Below are 19943 nucleotides of genomic sequence, written 5' to 3'. Positions count from 1 at the left end.
TTACGTTAGTGTCGGCCATTTTGTTTTAACAATTCTTTCAAAGCTAGCCAACCAGCTACGGGCTCAAACACGAACAATTGTGCCAGACTTTTCATTCAAACCGTCAGTGAGTAATTCCGGAAGGTAGTATATTTTACGTTCGGATTTACTTTACAAAATTCACCGGTTTGTTCTGAAACGGGACTGAAAGAGAACCGCTTGGGAGGAAAAAAAAAGCACAAATAAGTTGCTGTCTCTCGCGTGAAGATATGGCGACCGCAACCCCAAGCCGCTCTGCCGCCGAATCCGGCCGGGCGACTGCTGCTTCGACGCCGCTCTCCCCGACCCGCATCTCCCGCTTACAGGAGAAGGAGGAACTGCGGCACCTGAATGACAGACTGGCCGTGTATATCGACCGCGTCCGCTCTTTGGAGCTGGAGAACGACAGGCTCTCGCTGAAGGTCTCGGAGAAGGAGGAGGTCACAACAAGAGAGGTAAATTCGAATTGTTGGTTTAGCGTTAGCATGCTAGCTAACAATTCAGCGTAAGCTCGTGATAACTAGCTAAATATTAGTGATAACTAGATAACTATTTAGCTGTAGCCTGGAATAAAAGTCACACGGTATCTTCTTAATTATCAACTTGATCAGGGAGTCACGTTTATATTAATTTCCACCTGGTTAGCAGTTGAGTAGTTGTGGTAGCAGCGCTGCCATTAGCATAGCAAACTGCATTTTGAGTACATTAATTAGCGAGTTGTCTGACTAATTATACAAGTGGTGTCAGTTCCTGTTACCTAGCAACGTTAGTTAATTATATACATTTAATTAACTGTATCACCTGCGGTTAACATTAAATAAGTTTAACAGGCGTGCGACATGCGTAGAAAAATATTTTTGCACCAGCAAATAAGGCAGGACAGATGATGCTCAGATATAGAAGTGAGTTTTTTTTTTTTTTTTTTTTAAGCGAGAAAGTATTATGCATGCCAGACAAAGCGTGTATTTTGAATGTTTACAAACACGTGTGTGAAATCTCCCGCTCCCTCCAAACTGTAGTCTGGGAGTGGCCGAGCACGCCTTTCCAACTGGCTTCATCTTACTACAACACTAAAGTCTCTGCAAACTCAAGAGCTGCTTCACACTGCACTGCCACTCTGCACCTTCAGTAGGGAATAGTCCTTTAAGTCATTTTGCATAAGAGCAATTCCATACAAATGTCAAACTTTTCAATAAAAAGGTCATTTCAGTCCTGTTTCTAGTCTTTTTTTTTCTTCTTTTTTTGTCTTGTTTCATTCATGTTAGTTCAGTAACTATTGTGCTTGGTTTCATGATTGCATTATTTCACATTAGACCCTTTTCCTTTTAGTCCATGTTCCTTAAGACAAGGCACTACACTACTTTTACAGAAAAGTTTGTGGAACATAGTTTGGTTGTTCAAAATAATTTTATACCTTTTATATTCAGTCTGAAATTGATTGTAAATCCAATAATAATAATAATAATAGAAATACATGTAACATTTCATGAATGCAAGTCATCTTGAAACTGAGATATCTGGATCTGACTACAGAAAAAAAAAATATTTTTGAGGAAACGTGTAACGTTATTAACAGTGTAATACATTGTTATTTTGTGCATTTCTACTCTAGATAGTGTGATTTATAATGTTTATAATAACAAAGCCTTAATGAAAGTTGCTATGTTTCAGATAATGTAGTGATTGTGAGTGGACAAAAACAGTTAGAAATGTTTTAATATTTTTATGAAAACATGTTATAGATGTACATTATGCAGAAAAATCTTTAGCATGACCAATTTTTTTTTGTTTTGTTTTTTAATCTTCCATTTTAATTTTTTTGTATTGTTATTCACAGTTATAATTTCTGCAAGTAAAACTAATACAAAGTTAGGAATGGTTTCAATAAGACATTTATGAATTAAATTATGATAAAATCCATTAAGATAAAATAAAGCATTCATAAGTTACAAAAAGAGCATCACTAATTAAAAAACCTTCACTTATAAAAACCTACATTCATTTCATATTAATTAATTCCCAATAAAATCAAATGGATATACACAAACTTACATTTTAAAAGTCTTCCAAAAGCGTGGGCATAAATCAATAACAAGAACGAACCCTTTAAACAGAGTAGTTAATAAAATGTAGTCGTTTAAAATGGATCAGTCTGTGGATTTTCTTGTACATCATTCTACTGACAAGGATACATTATAAATACAAAATGATTCACTACAGTGTTATTTTAAAATGAGAAAGTTGCATACAGATGGCTAATAAAGGCTAATGTCATCAGTCTGACTAAGCCTGGGGTCTAGATTATCTCATCCTTAGTTTATTCCTCATTATTATTTCAGTTATTCACCAGTTAAAGATAACTTGTAAATAAAACTTGCTACTTAAAAAGCCCAGGTTCATGTTTTTCTGTAATCTCCCATCATAGTGCACTGACTTTTGCCTGCCTCTGATCAGCTTCTACTTTTTGGCCATGTCTTCATACAGCAGTGTGTGGAGAAATATCCAGTAGGTTTAGAGCTTTCTAAGGACTTTCTTAATTACAAATTTTATCAAACAGCAAACTTCGAATTAGTTTGTAATTACTACAAGACAAAAATGATCATGATACCAGCAATATATCAGAAATGCATACTGAGTTTTTCCACAGTAACTATATTATGTTTTAATATTGCCCTTCCCTACTACAGTTTCCCTCAAGGTTTTCATAACCAAATATGCAGACTGTCTCAGTGAAGCCTGTGCAGGAATCGAGACACTTGGCAAGTGAAAGATGCCCTAGAACTGCCGTTTAAGATAAATAATAACAGTAAAACACTCATAATTGTTAAGGATCAAATACTGTAATTAGTTTGGATCTTGTATTTGAGTAACGTTTATATATTCAGCAAGCCTGGTTTGTTCATACTATCAATCTGTTTTTAAATGTGATTTATTTGTTTGCTGATATTTATACAAAAGACTTCAACTTGCATACATGTCTTTGACTGTGTCTGTGTGCTTTTTTAAATCTTCTGTAAGGTCACCGGGATTAAGTCTCTGTATGAGGCAGAACTGGCGGATGCCAGACGTGTTCTTGACGAGACTGCGAGAGAGAAAGCAAAACTCCAGATCGATCTGGGCAAGGTCAGCTCTGAGCTTGAGGAGGTCAATAAGAAGTAAGTGAGGTTATAATGTCCTTTGATTTTAGGATCTGAGTCTTGAAAACAACTCGGTCAAACGGAGATCCAAGCTCACAGGAGTTCTGTGTGTTATATTACTGTGATCTGCTGTGTATACATTGCACTTTATACAACTTTTACCCCAACTGAAGCTAACATTTGTAATTCTCTGCTGGTTCTACATATTTCCTTGGGCATTCATATTCAACAGTTTGCATGGAAATCAAGAAGTATGCAAAGGATGCAGGCTACTTTCCTGTCTCTCAGTCTTGTTTTAGGCCATCTGGAATCTAGTAGGAGACAGCGGAAAATTATGCTTTTCTGCTTTTTCAGCTTAAGCAGAGGTCTGATCATGCATGAATAATATTCACCTGGTAGAAAAGTCAATAGAAAACAATTGGACTGTGGGCTTTTTGACTGGTTTAAAAAAAATTTGGAGGAGATACTTATTATTAAGTAGTGCTAACCCTGAACCTTTTTTTCTTGCTGCTTTCTTACTGTTCCTTGGTGCATATTAGGCAAAAAATAGCCATCTTGTCCACCAACACATGCGAGGGTTTTTTTTTTTTTTTGTGGTAAAATTCTGTCTTCCAGGATTTTCTTGTTAGTAATGTTGGTACCTTCGCATGTATGCTGGTCTACAATATTAATTCGGAACCAATATCATTAGCCACTTAGCCATTAGTGAAAACAAATGAATGGAAGTAGATTTAAAAAATGTCAGGCAGGCACTGACAAATGCATCAGATCTCCCTGATAAAGGATAGACTACATTTTGTTCAACATAAACTGAAGAGAAGAAAAAATCTCCACCCACAACTTCACCATGTGCGTTTTACTCTTTGCTTCAACAGCTGCAGTCACCCCCGTGTTTGTTTTATCACCATCTCCTAGTAACGGGAAGTGTTTTGTTGTGTGAACTTGTTGTGGTAAGGTGTGATCCCCAGTCATTTATGATGTGCTTCACGAACTTTCAGTCACCATTTATAATTATATAATAATAATAATAATAATAATAATAATAAAAAACGAAACGCCCAGTCTTTTCATAACCTGTCAGAAATTGCATATTGTATTGAAGGCTTAAACTGCAGTTGCTGTGATTCATCTCATCCACCCCTTCCCTTCAAGCTCGAGCTCTCTATACAAACCTCTCTGCAGTGTGAGAAAAGATGCTGGATGAGAGCAGTGGTGGTTTTGTTCCATACTAGCAATTTTAGACCTTATTCAAGATAATAAAACATGGCATAAAACAATTGTTTACACTATTTGAATTGAGCGAGGTGTGAAACTGCTTATGCCCAATTCACACTACACAATTTTAGCCCTGATTTCTTTGCCGAAGTCCGAAAAAATTATGAATTTTGGCGATCTTCATCAACCAGATCAGGCTCCATCTTGGCAAAGTCACATGATGGACAGTTTCTTGTTTATTTAGGTGAGAAAGCAGGATTTGGGGATCAGGCACACTTTGTCAGGGATCTTTCCAGGTGAAAGATGTATGTGTGATGTCCGAGCCTTGTCTGTAAACGCTTGTGTCACTCATGTGCACACCCCTACATCCACAAAACAACAAAGCAATAAAAGTTGTGTAGTGAGAGTGGCACAGTGGTTGAGATTTTGAAAGTCGTGTAGTGTCCACTGGGCATTTGTTAGATCAGAGATCAGTACCCAGAATGTAACTTTTTATAGACTGCATTCAAGTAAGTGACACTCGCATGCTAAACATAGTTAGCCAAGCTTCCTTGTCCAGCTTCTGTTCTTTTTTTTTTTTGGAGGATGTTGTTTAGGTCTTATTTTTAATTTATAGTCTTCTTCTATGGTGCAGAAATTATTGACAAGCCAGCACCTCCTAGTAGATAAGTTTTCAGATTTTAGCATGGTCATAGTTTTAAACCCTCTGTTTTAGTGATGGCTATCAGGATGTTAATATGGTTAAATCTGGAATGCTCTCAAAAATTATTTATTGCCACTTTAATCGGTGACACACGCTGAACATTTTTATTTTTATTTTTAAATAACTATGGAAGTTTGAAGTGTGGAAGTGCTTTTTACTGACTTAATGTTTATATAAAAAGCTTTCAGCTTTTTATGTTTTTGGATATGGTGGTCTGTAATTTATCTTAAGCTTAGTTTACTTTAAGACCAGTTCCATCTGCTTCTTAGAATAAGACAGGCAACCAGGACATGATTTAATTTCTGTTCCTCCATCTAGGGCTGGATGTTATTACAACAAAAAAACTGATTGATGAACGATTCTCAATGACGATTTCGATTTTTTTTTTTTGTTGTTCTTACATAATGCAATTGAAAAATAGCTCAATTTATTTCAAACAGTTTTATTAGAATGGACTTGAGTGGAAATGTAGATTGTAAAATGTACTATTGACCATCTGTAGCAACTTTAAGTAAAGAATATTTAAAAGAGCCATTGTTTGCCCTGTTTACTATAGATAGTGCTGTTACAGTTTTGGCACTTAATGAACCCTTCTTTATTAAGAGTCATGCCCTGAGTAAATGGGCACCTTGTCTTTCGTGAATTGAAATGCCACTGGATCAATAATTTCTTTCTCCCAGGGCACTTTTTGTTGTAATGCTGCGTTTGACTTGAGGTCTTGTAATTCCCGAACTCCAACCAGTAAAAGGCGTAGAAATCACCCCCTCAACTTGAAATTCCTACACGTCAATAGGGTGTTCCTTCCCTTTTCTCGGACTGTCACATCAACATGGCTGTTCACAGCATCAGAAGTAAACAAAGTGGCACTTCTTATTTTTAAACTACTTATGTTTATGAATTATGCTGTATAAACGAGTGTTTGCTTTAGATCAATCAATATTCGCCTATTAAATCTACATACTGTAGATTTAATATTCGCTTATTAAATCTAACACTGACTATACAGTTTGCTGTTTGAGGAGGAAAATACACCTCACTAATCACAGTTAGCTGGATAAATTGTTGCTAACAAGAGATGGACATAGAGGTGTCCATATTTTCCACTTTGTCTATCAAACATGCTGATTACCACTTACGAGTTAAGTCAAATGTTGAGTTATGTTTACATGAACTTGTTCATCTGACTTTTCAAACTTGTACCAATTCCATATCTGAAGTGCTGTTTACATCCTTCTTTGCTACGCAGGCTATAGAAGGTGTTTATCAAATTAAGAAGGCTGTGTTTTTGATTCATATCGTTTTAAAATTTTGAATAAAGTGTAATTTTTTTATTATTATTATTATTAAAAAATGTGTATGTAAACGTTCAATCTCAAAAACATTAATTTGAATTAATCGTGAAAATCACCCAGCACTACCGCCACCTGTCATTTTTAGAAACCAGTTCATTTCACTTGCGTGATTTCTCCACATATTCCCCCCCATTTTTGGACTCGCGTGTTTTCTTTGGTTTAACCTCGTTGCTAGTTAACACAAGTGAACAGGAAGTCTGTGGCTTTGTGTCTGTGAAAACGTGCATGATGCTTTGACCACAAGGGAAATGCCATTTTTCTATTCTACACTTAAACATACTTTTTTTTTTTTTTTTTTTTAAACTAGACTGATTTAATAGACTGCATTTTACAAGGCCAGCAGTAGAGTCCTGTTTTTATTGGTGATTCCTGGCCTGTATTTTCATTTTTGGAACTAATCCTATTCTTCTAAAATACTGTATAGTATGACAGCTATGAGTATACATAATGTAACTAGGCTACTGCATGAAATTTCTCATTGTTCTTCTTCTTAGTGGCCTTTTCTGTTGGTATTAAGTAGCTGTTTTTGTTGCGTTTTGCAGCTATAAGAAGAGGGGTGGTGACCTGGCATCGGCTCAGGCCCGGATCAAGGAGCTGGAGTCTCAGTATAACCAGAGTGAAGCGTCACTCACTACAGCTCTCAGCGAGAATGCTGCGCTCTCTGCAGAGATCGCTGACCTGAAGAACCAGCTGTCTAAGGTCAGTCTTCATACTTTGCTTCATTTTACTTGTATGACAAGTTCACTCCTTCAGCAATGAATGTTTAAGACTGGCTTTCACTGAGTAGTTGGTCCCTTTCAGGCTGAGGATGCTCATGCCGTGGCTAAGAAGCAGCTGGAGTCCGAGACACTGATGCGAGTGGATGTGGAGAACCGCTGCCAAAGCCTGACTGAGGAACTTGAATTTAGGAAGAACATGTTTGAGGAGGTGGGTGTGGCTTTCCTTCTTTGTGTCAGTGGGTAATACGGACAGTCTGTGTTTTTAGAGCCCATTTAAACATTGACAAGCCTTCCCCCTAACCTGCTACAACAGGGGTTCTCAATCCTTTTGTAGTCAGGGACCTCTTTAACTCTAATATAAATCTAATGTATCCCCTCAATACAGATGTATGCCTTTAACATTATTTACCCTGCAGTTTGTATACATTGTGAGTTATAAAGCCTTGTAAGAAAAGGGACAGAGCTGAGCAGCTCTACTCTAGCTGGTGCTAATTTCCTGAATGGCAAAAATCTAAACAGAATCCTGAAATAAAGAAACAAGCCACATAAATTGCTTGTCAATATTTCAATCAGTTTTTTTTTTTTTAAACTGTATTTTTAATTTTGTGATTATTCAAGGTCTCAAAACACTTTTAGTCATTACAACAAAGTGCACCTTTAATAAATAAGCATGTATATGTATCATTTGCTGGCTTTTTGTAAACCCTTTACCAAAGGTGTTTGATTGCGGGGGGGGCGATGTTTAATTTTGAATTGTTCCGCTTTTGCATTTTGCATCGATTAGAAACGCTTCATAAGTTAGTCTAAAAGGTGTCATGGAGATAAACTAAGTTCAAGCATTTGCCTTCTGTGTGCTGTATGTAGGAGGTGCGTGATACGAGGAAGCGCCACGAGAAGCGGATGGTGGAGGTGGACACTGGAGCTAAGCAGGACTATGAATACAAACTGGCCCAGGCTCTGCAGGACCTCCGCAAGGAGCACGAGGAGCAAGTCAGCCTCTATAAGACTGAGCTCGAGCAAACCTTCCAGGCTAAGGTACTGCATTCTGTTATTTTTTCATTGTCTCATGAATATTACTCTCAAAGTAGAGAAATGCTAGTTGGCTGTGTGGAATCTTTGCAATTGTGTCATAGCTGGACATGCCAACCCTGTGTTAATGCTGTCTAGGGTGTTTAATCAGCTATAGAGTTCCTCTTTTCTGTCCCTCTTTTTAGCTGGACAATGCCAAGGTGTCCTCTGACCTCAATGATAAGGCAGTGAGCACAGCACGGGAGGAGCTGCAGGAGGCTCGTGTCAGGATTGAGGGGCTGACCTATCAGCTCTCTGCACTCCAGAAACAGGTAGAGCTTCCCTCTCAAACTTACTGCCTATTTAGTAGCTTGTAACAGCTTCAACCTGATTTTAGTTCGCAGCCTGTGAGGTGCAGAAATGAAAATTTTGTCCTTAACCAAATTTCAGAACACAGTGGGCCAGTAGACCATTCAAGTTGCACATATTAATTGTGTCTTGCATTTTATTTGTGCTTATGAATAACACCTAATTGAAAACCATACACATACCCTGTATCGAGTATGACAAGATGAAAGGATAGAGTGTGAGTGAAAATGCGAGGACGTGTAGTGTTGATAGGCCTGCGCTGGTAGCTGTAACCTTTTTCTTGGCTCAGGGTGAAAGAAATTTAGCACAAACCTTGGGAATCTTGTATGATTTGACAATGCTGGAAAATGCTAGTCCTCAGCTTGGCAGAGGTTACCTGACATCCCCAACACACCTGAACACTAAATACAGGTTCTTAATTGTTTTCTTTGGGTAGGGAATGGGGAAGGCATTAAAAAAATGGGTAAAGGGTGGAGGCATTACATTTTGCATTTGCTCATGTGGCAGATGGTTTTATCCAAAGCGACTTACAATTAAGACAGGATATAACGGAATAGTCAGTTTTGCTCAAGGGCCCAACAGTAGTAGCTTGGTAGTGCTGGGATTTGAACTTAAAACCTTCTGATCAGTGGTCCAATGCCTTAACCACTGAGCTCTCACTTTTCTTTTTCTTTTTTTTTTTCTTATTAGAATTTAAATGATTCTGTCAAAGGCAGTTCAAATGAAGACCATTTACCAATCATGAACAGTATGGCAGGTCTTCTATTCTCTTGCATAAAAAAACTTAACATTGTTATAAATTGCAGGTCCCTTGCTTAAGCATCAGAAGCCTTGTTTGACATGCATGGTCTCTTGTGTACACTTTGTTGGTCACTTTCTTTATCTGCACCTTTCCCTCTTCAGTGCAAAATCATGTTTGTGTGTGCTGCACCTTGCAGGCAGCAACAGTGGAGGAGCGTGTGCGTGAGCTGGAAGACTTGCTGAACAGCGAGCGTGATAAACACCGCAGAACAATGGACGGCAAGGAACGCGAGATGGCCGAGATGAGGGACCGCATGCAGCTGCAGCTCAACGAGTATCAGGAGCTGCTGGATGTAAAGCTGGCCTTGGACATGGAAATCAATGCCTACAGGAAGCTGCTGGAGGGAGAAGAGGACAGGTGAGTATCAACAACATACAGTGGATATACAAAGTCAACACACCTCTGTTAAAATTGCAGGTTTTTCTGATGTGTAAAAATAAATAAATAAATAAACCAAATAAATCACGTCATATCTTTTTACACCTTGTGATAAAGCAACCAACAAAACTCATGTGATAAACAAAAGTGTTTTAAGGGGAAAAGAACAAATTTAACCTGGTTCCACATGTGCACACCCTTTAACTAGTACTTTATGTACTAGTTACTTTAACTAGTACTAAACCACCTTTTGCTTGTAATGCAGCACTCAGTCTACCAGCTTAGCACATCTTAATTTGGCAATTTTTTTTCCACTCTTCCTTGCAGAATCTCATGTGCACAGTCCCCTTCAAGTCCCCTTCAACCCTTCAAGTCATTCCATTCCACAGAATTTTTATAGGACCTTTTTTTGGGGGAAATGGCGGGGAATGGCGTGTGTGTAGCCCCAACAAGTCACCAAGTTGTCAGTGACCGTTTTGGCTGAGCTGTAGTGTTGTTCCTTTGCATCACAAGTAAAATATTTGACTCTGGTTAGCGTCTTTTTCTCGATATATCTAACTTGGAGGTGACGTGTATGTTGTTGGAAGGAGAGTTATATGACACCAATCGATATGATAACGATGATAATCGTTATACAGTCAACCAGATCATGCCTTGGCTGTTGTGTAGTGTAGCATTTGGATTTGGAAAGTGTAGTGTACGCAACAGTTGCAGCATCAAGGCTCATCACTGTGAAATGCTTTGCATTTAAACATACCCTACATACCATATGAAAGAATGATAAAGCTCTTATTCAGAATGAGAGCAAGTGATTTAAATCATTTCAGGCATATGTGAATGTGCACGTATTTGTGCACATTCAGACAAAATTAAACATGACTATCAGTCAGATATTTCAGCATGAACATTCCCATAAACAAGTTATGTTTATAGGAATGAAACAAATCTTGATTAATATATTTCTAGCTCATTGGTTTCACAGGATGTCAGTTTTGCTTTCCTCATATGCAGGCATACTCATGGTTTTTTCCTCCCTCTCATGTGAGCCAGATGATAGCAGCATGTCAGAGCAGTTTGTCCTTTATGCTTGAGCAGAGTTCTGAAAGACTGTAGGGAGTGAGGGAAAGTGGAGATGACTTTAGGCTGTAGAGCTGCTGGAAGTAATGAAAGAGGTAATCAGCTCACCTCACCTCACTCCGAGGATACAGACCTGTAGATCAGTCAGAATTAAAAATGAAGGAAAGTACAGACAGCACTGCATAAAATCACAGCACACTGTGTAACATTTGCATTTAGAACTACACTGTTCTATGATGTAGGATTTATAATACTACATATAGATTTGCTTGCGTCCTTCTAAAACAACTTTTCACTTATAGATTATCATTATTTATGTGGCTTACAGCTTAAAAGAAACACAAATCTGTGGTTGCTTCATATTAAGGTTAGTTTTAGTTTTGTGGGCTTGTCATATGCCTCACAAAATGTGAATAATTAGTGATTATGTGACAACCATAAGTCTGATTAGCTAAAAAGCATTCAAATGTTATAATTTTTACAACCACTTCTCAAACTTTCATTAGTTTCCAAAAAGTAAAACCGAATGCACGCTCCCAAGGTAGGGAACGTACCTGCTAAATTCAGTTCCAGCATTTCATATAATCTACATATATATATATGAGTGTATATGTGACTGGTGTGTGGTAATACCTGTGTATTATTTTGTGGTGTGTAAGATTCTTACAGAGTGTAGTGGATCAAATAAGTGAAGCATGTTTAATGGCATCCCTAGGTGGCAGTATTCTTCACTACATTGTGTGAGAACAGAATTGTGCCCCAGGGTCCCCCAAACAGTGTTTATTTTTTGTTGTAATGAATCATGAAAAGTTTTAGTTTGCACTGTGAATTTTAAAGTGGACAGACAACTCTAAGCTGTATTTGTGTTTAGATTGGGGTAAAAATTGTGTTTAAAAGTGTGTGTGTTTCTCCACAGGCTGAAGCTGTCCCCCAGCCCCCCCTCACGGGTCACTGTTTCCCGAAGCGTTGCTGCTAGCAGCAGCTCCTCCCGCTCATCCCGTGCTAAGAGGAAGCGTGTGGAGGTGGAAGATGAGACGCCCAGTGCTCCCAGTTTTCATATCACCCAGCATGCTGAGGCAACAGGCTCAATCAGTATTGAGGAGCTTGACCTCGAGGGCAAGAGTGTCACCCTCAAAAATAACTCCAATAAGGTGTCGTACTTCTCACACTCTACATTTCGTAAAGCAGCCTTGAGTTTTAGAACACTACTATATAATGTATATAAAAGCACGGCTAAATCAGGTTTTCTAGAAACTGTTGTATATGTGTGGTGGTGAAGGAAAACCTGTTGGATATTTCTGTGGCAGTGATATTTCTACTTAAAGATAAATATATTTTTCCAAAATTACATACAAGTATATATATATTTTTTTAACCGTGCCTTGGCATCTGCCTGTGAAGATCATGTTAAAGATGTTTACAGTTTTTCTTATTTGCATGAACACATCTGTCCATTTAGAAGTTCCTTTTTCAAAACACAGGATTAAACTGAAAGTCACTAGACAAATTGACACATTTTGTTTGCAAAATGTTCTAACACTCTCAAAACATTAAAGACATGCCAAAAAAAAGGCAAATATTTTCATCAAACACCACAAACTGTGCTCAAATGAATATATTCCTTCAGTCATTACACAATGGACAGCAAAATGCAAAATACAGCTATAAATATGAACCTGTTCAGCCTTTGTGCTGTATGCCCGTGCCATTTATTGAATTTCATCTAATCGTAGTGTGTGCCAAAAAAAGACCAGCATGCATTCGTTATGGTACAGTTCTTGCATTGCATTGTTTATGGTATTATTGCAACCAAAGATCTAAGAAAGAATTTCACCCAAAATCAGAAATAATCACATTTAGTCCATTCGTTCCTGATCATTAGGCCACAGGTTCTCATCTGCATCACATTTGATGTTTTTGCTTGCAATTCACTGAGGGGAAAACCTTGCATGGCGTATCCATCTGTGGCAGTCCTCTGCACCTATTGCCAGGCAACCAGCATTCATTGCCTCCAGAAGGGACATATGGTCGGTTATCGTACACCTTCCATCTCCAAGCAGAGAAGAACTCCTCAATTGGGTTCAGAAAAGGAGAGTATGCAGGGAAGAATTGCATGATCGTATGGGGGTGTGCTGCAAACCATTCATTCACAGGGTGAGAGTGGTGGAAGGCCACATTGTCCCAAATGATAACATCCAAAGTCATGTCAGGCCTCAAAAGCTGTCTCTCTTCAGGTGGAACTCGTCTTTGATGCAGAAATATGATGAGGCGCTCTGCATTGTGTGGGCCAACAGTTGGTATTGGAGCTGGCAGCACACTTAGTGATACTGGTGCCCCTCTGGCCTCTCTTTACAAATATGTGCTTTGATCCATGCTTGCAAGTAGCAGCTCAAAGGTGGCATCTTTTATAGATAAGAACTGATTGCTGATTGAATAATTGTGCAAAGGAGTTTCACACAGGTGCATTGGAGATAGCAAGTAATTGCTATTAGCTGTCAATAAATGATTTCCTTTTGTTTGACACAGTTATTCAAATAGAGCATTTGGCCTCATCCTTTGGATGAGATGTGTTAAGTGTTTCTAAAAAGGGTGTGCAAGAAAAGACATTTGCAAGAAAAGACTTCTGCTGTGCTAAGATGATGATGATGGAGAAGAAGTGGATCCCAGTTCCATTACATGTGTCTTAGCAGTTCAGAGACTGTAAAACTGCGCTAGCTAACCATGATTTTCTCGTGATTTGATCAAGTTTTTGGATAGTTACATGTCATAGCAGATATCAATTCAAAGTCTAAAATGTTTTAAAATGTTTAAGTAACCCAATAATGACCTTAATAACAAATATAGTCAACAGAACAGATGTGACAAAATTCATCAGTGAGTATTTCAGCACTGATGTTAGCATGAACAGAGGTCAGTCCAGTGAAGCTTGTTCAAATGCCGCAAGTGACTTTTACTTCTATAATCTGAGATGCGTATATATGTCGTATATAATATATATAAAAAAGTCTTAACATATGAAGGGTTTTCTGAGGCAACCACACACATGAGGGTGACTCAAATGAAATCTTAAAAGTGCAACATAAAAAGAAACAGTACATTAAAATTGTAGTTGCAGAAGTAAAAATGTACTACTGATCCATTTTCTCAATATCTCCTTCTACTGCTACCTTAAACCTGATGTACGTTTATGACACCTATTTGTAATAAACAATGAAAAAAAAAAAATAAAGCTTAAAAAGATATGATACTGATGTTGTGATTGTTACAATAGACTTTACTGAGACTCAGTATCAGAGCTCAACTTCATTATTAATCACAGGAACAATGGTTAGGCCTTGGTGCTCTCACTGCTTCGGCCCGGGTACGATTCCCGCACACGACAGTGCACTCCCAGTGCCGGTCCCAAGCCCGGATAAATCGGGGAGGGTTGCTTCAGGAAGGGCATCTGGTGTAAAAACTGTGCCATATCAAATGATCCAATCCAGCGGACCAAGGATCCGCTATGGCGACCCTTAATGGGAGCAGCCGAAAGAACAATGTGGCACTACCACTAATAATACTGCCATACTGTTTATTACGATATATTTTTAAACTAAAACTAAAAGCCTGTTTTGTGACCTCTTGAATTCACATATGTGCTTGCTATGTGCTTGCTATATATGATGGCTCTGTCTAGCAATGTTTGATGTTTATCTGAATATTCTTCTGAGCAGTGTTCTCATGTCTTCTCTTTCAGGATCAGTCTCTGGGTAGCTGGCGGCTAAAGAGGCGAGTTGGAGAGGGAGATGAGATTGCCTACAAATTCAGCCCTAAGTTTGCTCTTAAAGCAGGACAGACTGTTACAGTAAGAGGATTTTCTTTTCATTTTCTCCAACTGCTTGCCTGTGGTTTTTTTTTAATTTTTTTTGTAGTGTTGTGTGTTTTATTTCATTTGAATCACCATTAGTGACATTAGGATTGGCAGTTCAACAAGGGGTAAAACAAGTAATCCAACAAATAACTAAATTTTTTTTAATTGTTCTTTATTAAAGGAAGGTTCATTTTAGGGGTAATCCAATTATTTAAATTTAAGCAAGAAAAGGTTTAGGTTTTAAGCAAATTACACAGACCTGTCATCCATGGAAAAGTCTAAATCTGGGAACCACAAGTGAACTGGAACTACATATCAAACATGCTGTGGTGTATATACAGTACTTAGATTTTCTCGTTTTACAGAATTGTGAGCCCATTGCGTGTTTATCTTGGGTTGAAGTTCGGTTTTGCTGTTGTGCACAGGTGTGGGCTGCAGATGCAGGCGTGGCTCACAGTCCTCCCTCAGACCTGCTGTGGAAGAGTCAGAGCAGCTGGGGCAGTGGAGATGAAACAGTCACCCTGCTGATCAATTCAGATGGAGAGGTACACAGCACCATGTGCTTCCTGAGTCTTTTCTATATATTTCTATATCTATTTCTATATTTTCTATATCAGTTTGCTTTTTTTGCTATCACAGGTATCACATAACGTTGAATGTTTTTTTTTAATTACAGCTGAAGTAGTTTCTTCAGAAATTTCTTCAGAAAAATCTATACATCTTAATACATATCATGTATCGTTGAAATGCTTTCAGTAATCGTGACATGATACATTTGTCATTCCTGATGCCCCTCCCTCACTCTCCATCAATTGTCATGTGATCTACTAATGAAAGAACAGTTGGGGGATTTGATTTTGTTTCCTTTTAGTTTTTGTTTTTATATATACATGCAGAAGAGATACTTTCATACAAAGATTTTGTAATAAATATTTATCTTAATTTTCACCACTGGCTTGTATGTGTTTAAATGGCTAATTAATACCTTGATTATTTTTGAGACTAGGTTATCACACTGTTAAAATTTCAAACCGTAACACTCGTGACATTCAACTTATCTCAGAAGTGGGAAGTCTGAGCTTGGAATTACGTCAGTTTTGACCTCCTTACATTGAGGTACAATGTGGGGGACACCTCTGTGTTCATCTTTTATTAGCAACAGTCTAGACAGCTAACTGTGATGTATATTTACCGCCTCAGAACAGCAAACTGTTTAGTCAGTGTAATAGATGTAACAAGCTACTGTCTGTATGTTTGATGATTGATGTATGATTGATCTAAAGCAAATACTAGTATATACAGTACAGCATAGCAGATTTAAAGAAGTGCTACTTTGTTTACTGTTGATGTTGTGAGCAGCCAGGCTGATTTGACATCACTCCCTGAACTCAGAAGAACACTGCCCCAAGTTCATGAATATGAATTTTGAATTGAAGGAGTGCTCTCTTTGGCTTTTCCTGGTGAGAGGCTGGGAATTACAATTTATGACCTCAAGTTAAACATGGCATAATACCCGAGGATGTGGTTATGATCGTGCTTCAGGGATCCTGGGGGAAGTGGCCCATAAATACGGGCCAAAAAAAAAACTAACCATAATGTTCAGAAAAGCAGAGGAAATGGCAAAGTGTAGCTGTGTTTTATGCTTTTGTTTCTCATGTAAACAAGTGTATCGCTTATTCAGGGAGACTACTAGTGTGATAGCTGAACCCCCTCTAGTGGATGAATAATGAATTGTTAATGTATTCGTGCGCTTTGACATTATTGTGTAATCACGTGCAATCTCGTGCAACCCTTGACGAGCACTTGTGCCTCCTCACAGGTTGAAAAGCCCTGTTCTACGTGCGCACAGCTGTGTAGTGTATTGTTTTTCCCCAGTCCTGAAGTACCAGCACAATGAAGTGCTTGCTGGGGTTTTTTTTTTTTGTCTGGATTTAGCTAGTAAGTGCTTCAGGACTAAAGTTAAACATTAAACCTTCTCTTGGAGAAATAAATAACACAGGTCCTCCCAGCCTGTTTACGGACTTATTAAAATTAATTTAAATCCAGAATGAAATGGTTGCATAGGTTTATTTTTTATTTTTTTTTATAATGTGCGAAATGCCACGGATTAAAATCATGTTTGGTTCTGCAGGAGGTGGCAAAGCGAATGGTCACCAAAAGCGTGCTAGAGATGGAAAATGGAGATGACGAGAATGGAGATTTTGGAAATGAGGATCTGTTCCACCAGCAGGTGAGCTGCATTTACACTCACTGGTCACTTTATTAGGAACACCTGTACACCTGCTCATTTATGCAGTTATCCAATCATCCAATCATGTGGCAGCAGCACAATGCATAAAATCATGCAGATACAGGTCAAGAGCCTCAGTTAATGTTCACATCAAGCATTAGAATGAAGAAAAAGTGTGATCTCTGTGACTTTGATAGTGGCATGGATGTTACCAGAAGGCATCAGAAGGGCTGGTTTGAGTATTTCATTAACTGCTGACTTCCTGGGATTTTCACACAACAGTCTCTAGAATTTACACAGGATGGTGTGAAAAAACTGGGTCTGCAGGCTGAAACACCTTGTTGATGAGAGAGATCAGAGGAGAATGACCACACTGTTTTAATCTATAGTTTAATCTGTATTAATCTGTAGTCTATAGTAACTCAAATAAGCAGTAAGCAAAAGCATCTCAGAATACACAACACATCAAACCTTGGTGGAAGGGCCACAACAGCAAAAGACCACATGAGGTTCCACTCCTGTCAGCCAAGAACAAGAATCTGAGGCTATCATGGGCACAGACTCACCCAAACTGGACAGTCTAAGACTGGAAAAGACCAGCTGACTTTTTTTCTAATCTTCAACTGTCCAGTTTGGTTGAGAAGTGGAACCCAATGTGGTCTTCTGCTGTTGTAGCCTATCCACCTCAAGGTTCAATGTCTTTTGCATGCTGAGATGCTTTTCTGCTCGCCACGGTTTTAAAGAATGATCGAGTTACTTTATCCTTCATGGCAGCTTGAACCAGTCTGGCCATTTTCCTCTTATCAACAAGGCATTTCCACCCACAGAACTGTCACTCATTCAATGTTTTTGTTTTTTGCACCATTCTGTGTAAACTATAGAGACTGCTGTGTGTGAAAATCCCAGGAGATCAGCAGTTCATGAGTTACTCACACCAGCCCATCTGCACATCCTCGCCACGGTTAAAGTCACAGAGATCACATTTTTTCTTCATTCTGATGTTTGATGTGAACATTAACTGAAGCTCTTGACCTGTATCTGCATGGATTTTTTTGCATTGCACTGCTGCCACATGTTTGATTGGATAACTGCATGAATATACAGGTGTTCCTAATAAAGTGGATGGTGACTGTATGTGCCAGTTACGCCAGTATTTGTTTTATTATATTTTATTGGAGTTACTTGACTGTGCTGTTTGGTGATTTCAACGTGTTTCTTTTTCAGGGCGATCCAAAGATCAGATCCAGAGAATGTGCCGTCATGTGAGAGAGCTTCATTCACCACAGTATTTCCCCCTGATTGTTCCCTCAGAGCCACTAATTTTTTGTATTCTTCAATCATGAATCCTTAAAATCCCCCCCCCCCCCCCGCCAGAATGTCACTGGCATACAGTTTTTACGGACCTCGTTTTTAAAGCCAGGTAACCTTGAACTGTGTATCAAAGAATTTTTTTTAATTGCAGTCTATCAGAATGTTTTTCTTTTTTTGTCTTTTTGATAAACATCAAATGGAAGTTGGACAGCTTCCGAACACCAGCCTCACCTCCATGTAATAGAGGTCTGCACAATATAACAGCAGGAAATGACTTGATGTATTTTAAAAAAAAAAAAAAAAAAATGTAGTAGAAGGTAAAAGATCTGCATGGTGATGCAGTAATGTGTGTCGCCAAATGGTTGGTTACGCAGGAAGGGAATGTTTTGACACGCTTTGCTTCGACTCGTTATGTAGTTTACTGTATGTTGAAACTGACAGCTGCCGCTTAGCTTGTGTATTTTCGTTTTTCGCTTCATCGCGCAGATAAACAGGGTGGAAAAGGAATGATGGGAGATTAGTCATAATTTCTGTAATAAATCCACACACCAGTTTTTTTTTCCGCTCGCAATAATAATGAGCAAAATCATGTGACACTAATAATTGAAAGTGAATAATTGAAACTTTGGGTATTTTAGGAATCTCCCAAGTCTAACAGGTACTGGACTTTATTTATTTATTATTATTTTTCCATTCAATCGGGCACCTGGCATCTTTTTTTTTTTTTTTTTTTTTAAAGCATCCTCAAATCATGCAAACTAATCCGCTTTTGTGCTGTCAGAGACCGGGAATCTCGGCAGGACCAGGCTTAAGGCCCTCTACTGATGAGAACAGATAAAAGATGTGTTATGAGTCAACACATCACAGCTGAAGCTGAGCTGATGGATGAAAAGTGTTCAGAAAGTTCTGAACTGATTAATATTGAGCTGAATGTTGATTATAACATCCAGACCACACATTTTAATCAATGCACTCCAGTTTACAGTGATTACTGTTTTTTTTTTTTAAATTGTAACTCCATTTATGTGGAGTCACTGCCATACAGGTCCCTGCATAATTCCTTACCAAAGCGAATATATTCTAACAAATTAGAACGAGGGCACTAATATAAACTTGTGATTTGAATTACAGCCGGCATTAGCATCAGAGCTGCTGCTAGAGAAAATAAATCGACACCGTCTGACCAATCAGATTTGATCAGTCAAAACCCATGTGGTATAATGCAAAACTTCTTTCCCCCAGATATTATGCAATCTGCCAGATAGTTTGGAAGAGATGGTTAAATTTTTATTTATGTGATTGCTTAAGGTATAGTGCAGAATTTAAGCCACTGCCAAATATTAAATGTTAGTACTTTTCCACCCTGTTCATTCAATGCAGCTGTTATACATTATGATTTATAAAAGCTCATCATTTATTTATATATATATTTATATATATATATATATATATATATATATATATATATATATATATATATATATATATATATATATATATATATAATTTTATTTTATTTTTTTCTCGTTATAGTAAATGTTAAAATGAGGTTTTTCAGACGATTAGTACACAGTTAATATTTTTCTACAGTTTTAATCCTAGGGTATGGGGCTGCAAATAAACCAACCGCTTTCAGCACCAGCTTTAGATTGCTGTTGTGCACTGGCATCAGTGAGAGAGGCTGAAATTAGCCGAATGTCCACCAGCACAGTTGAAAAAATTGTATGTGATTTTTAGAAGTTGGCAAAAAGTTTGCAAAGCTGATTTCTCAGGA

General features: G+C 38.1%; 1 protein-coding gene across 1 annotated transcript; it reads left to right on the top strand.

The window, feature by feature from the left end:
* The first annotated feature begins 14 nt into the window (after window positions 1–14).
* Window positions 15–18477, top strand: lmnb2 (lamin B2). Its single transcript, XM_026942133.3, has 12 exons — window positions 15–473; window positions 3037–3173; window positions 6968–7124; window positions 7227–7352; window positions 8009–8179; window positions 8359–8484; window positions 9460–9680; window positions 11695–11929; window positions 14515–14622; window positions 15054–15173; window positions 16760–16858; window positions 18083–18477. The coding sequence occupies exons 1-12, from the start codon at window positions 249–251 to the stop codon at window positions 18122–18124; spliced, it is 1767 nt and encodes a 588-aa protein (XP_026797934.1). The 5' UTR covers window positions 15–248; the 3' UTR covers window positions 18125–18477.
* Window positions 18478–19943: the final 1466 nt, after the last annotated feature.

This window comes from Pangasianodon hypophthalmus, chromosome 11, assembly GCF_027358585.1.
Source record: "Pangasianodon hypophthalmus isolate fPanHyp1 chromosome 11, fPanHyp1.pri, whole genome shotgun sequence".
Classification (NCBI taxonomy): Eukaryota; Metazoa; Chordata; class Actinopteri; order Siluriformes; family Pangasiidae; genus Pangasianodon; species Pangasianodon hypophthalmus.
Note: the sequence above shows the minus strand (reverse complement) of the source record. Positions and strands in the feature narration are given on the sequence as shown.

Coding starts and splice junctions, on each gene's coding strand:
- lmnb2 (XM_026942133.3), top strand. CDS start 249: ATGGCGACCGCAACCCCAAGCCGCTCTGCCGCCGAATCCGGCCGGGCG. Junction 474..3,036: donor AGGAGGTCACAACAAGAGAG/GTAAATTCGAAT, acceptor ATCTTCTGTAAG/GTCACCGGGATTAAGTCTCT. Junction 8,485..9,459: donor TCTCTGCACTCCAGAAACAG/GTAGAGCTTCCC, acceptor TGCACCTTGCAG/GCAGCAACAGTGGAGGAGCG.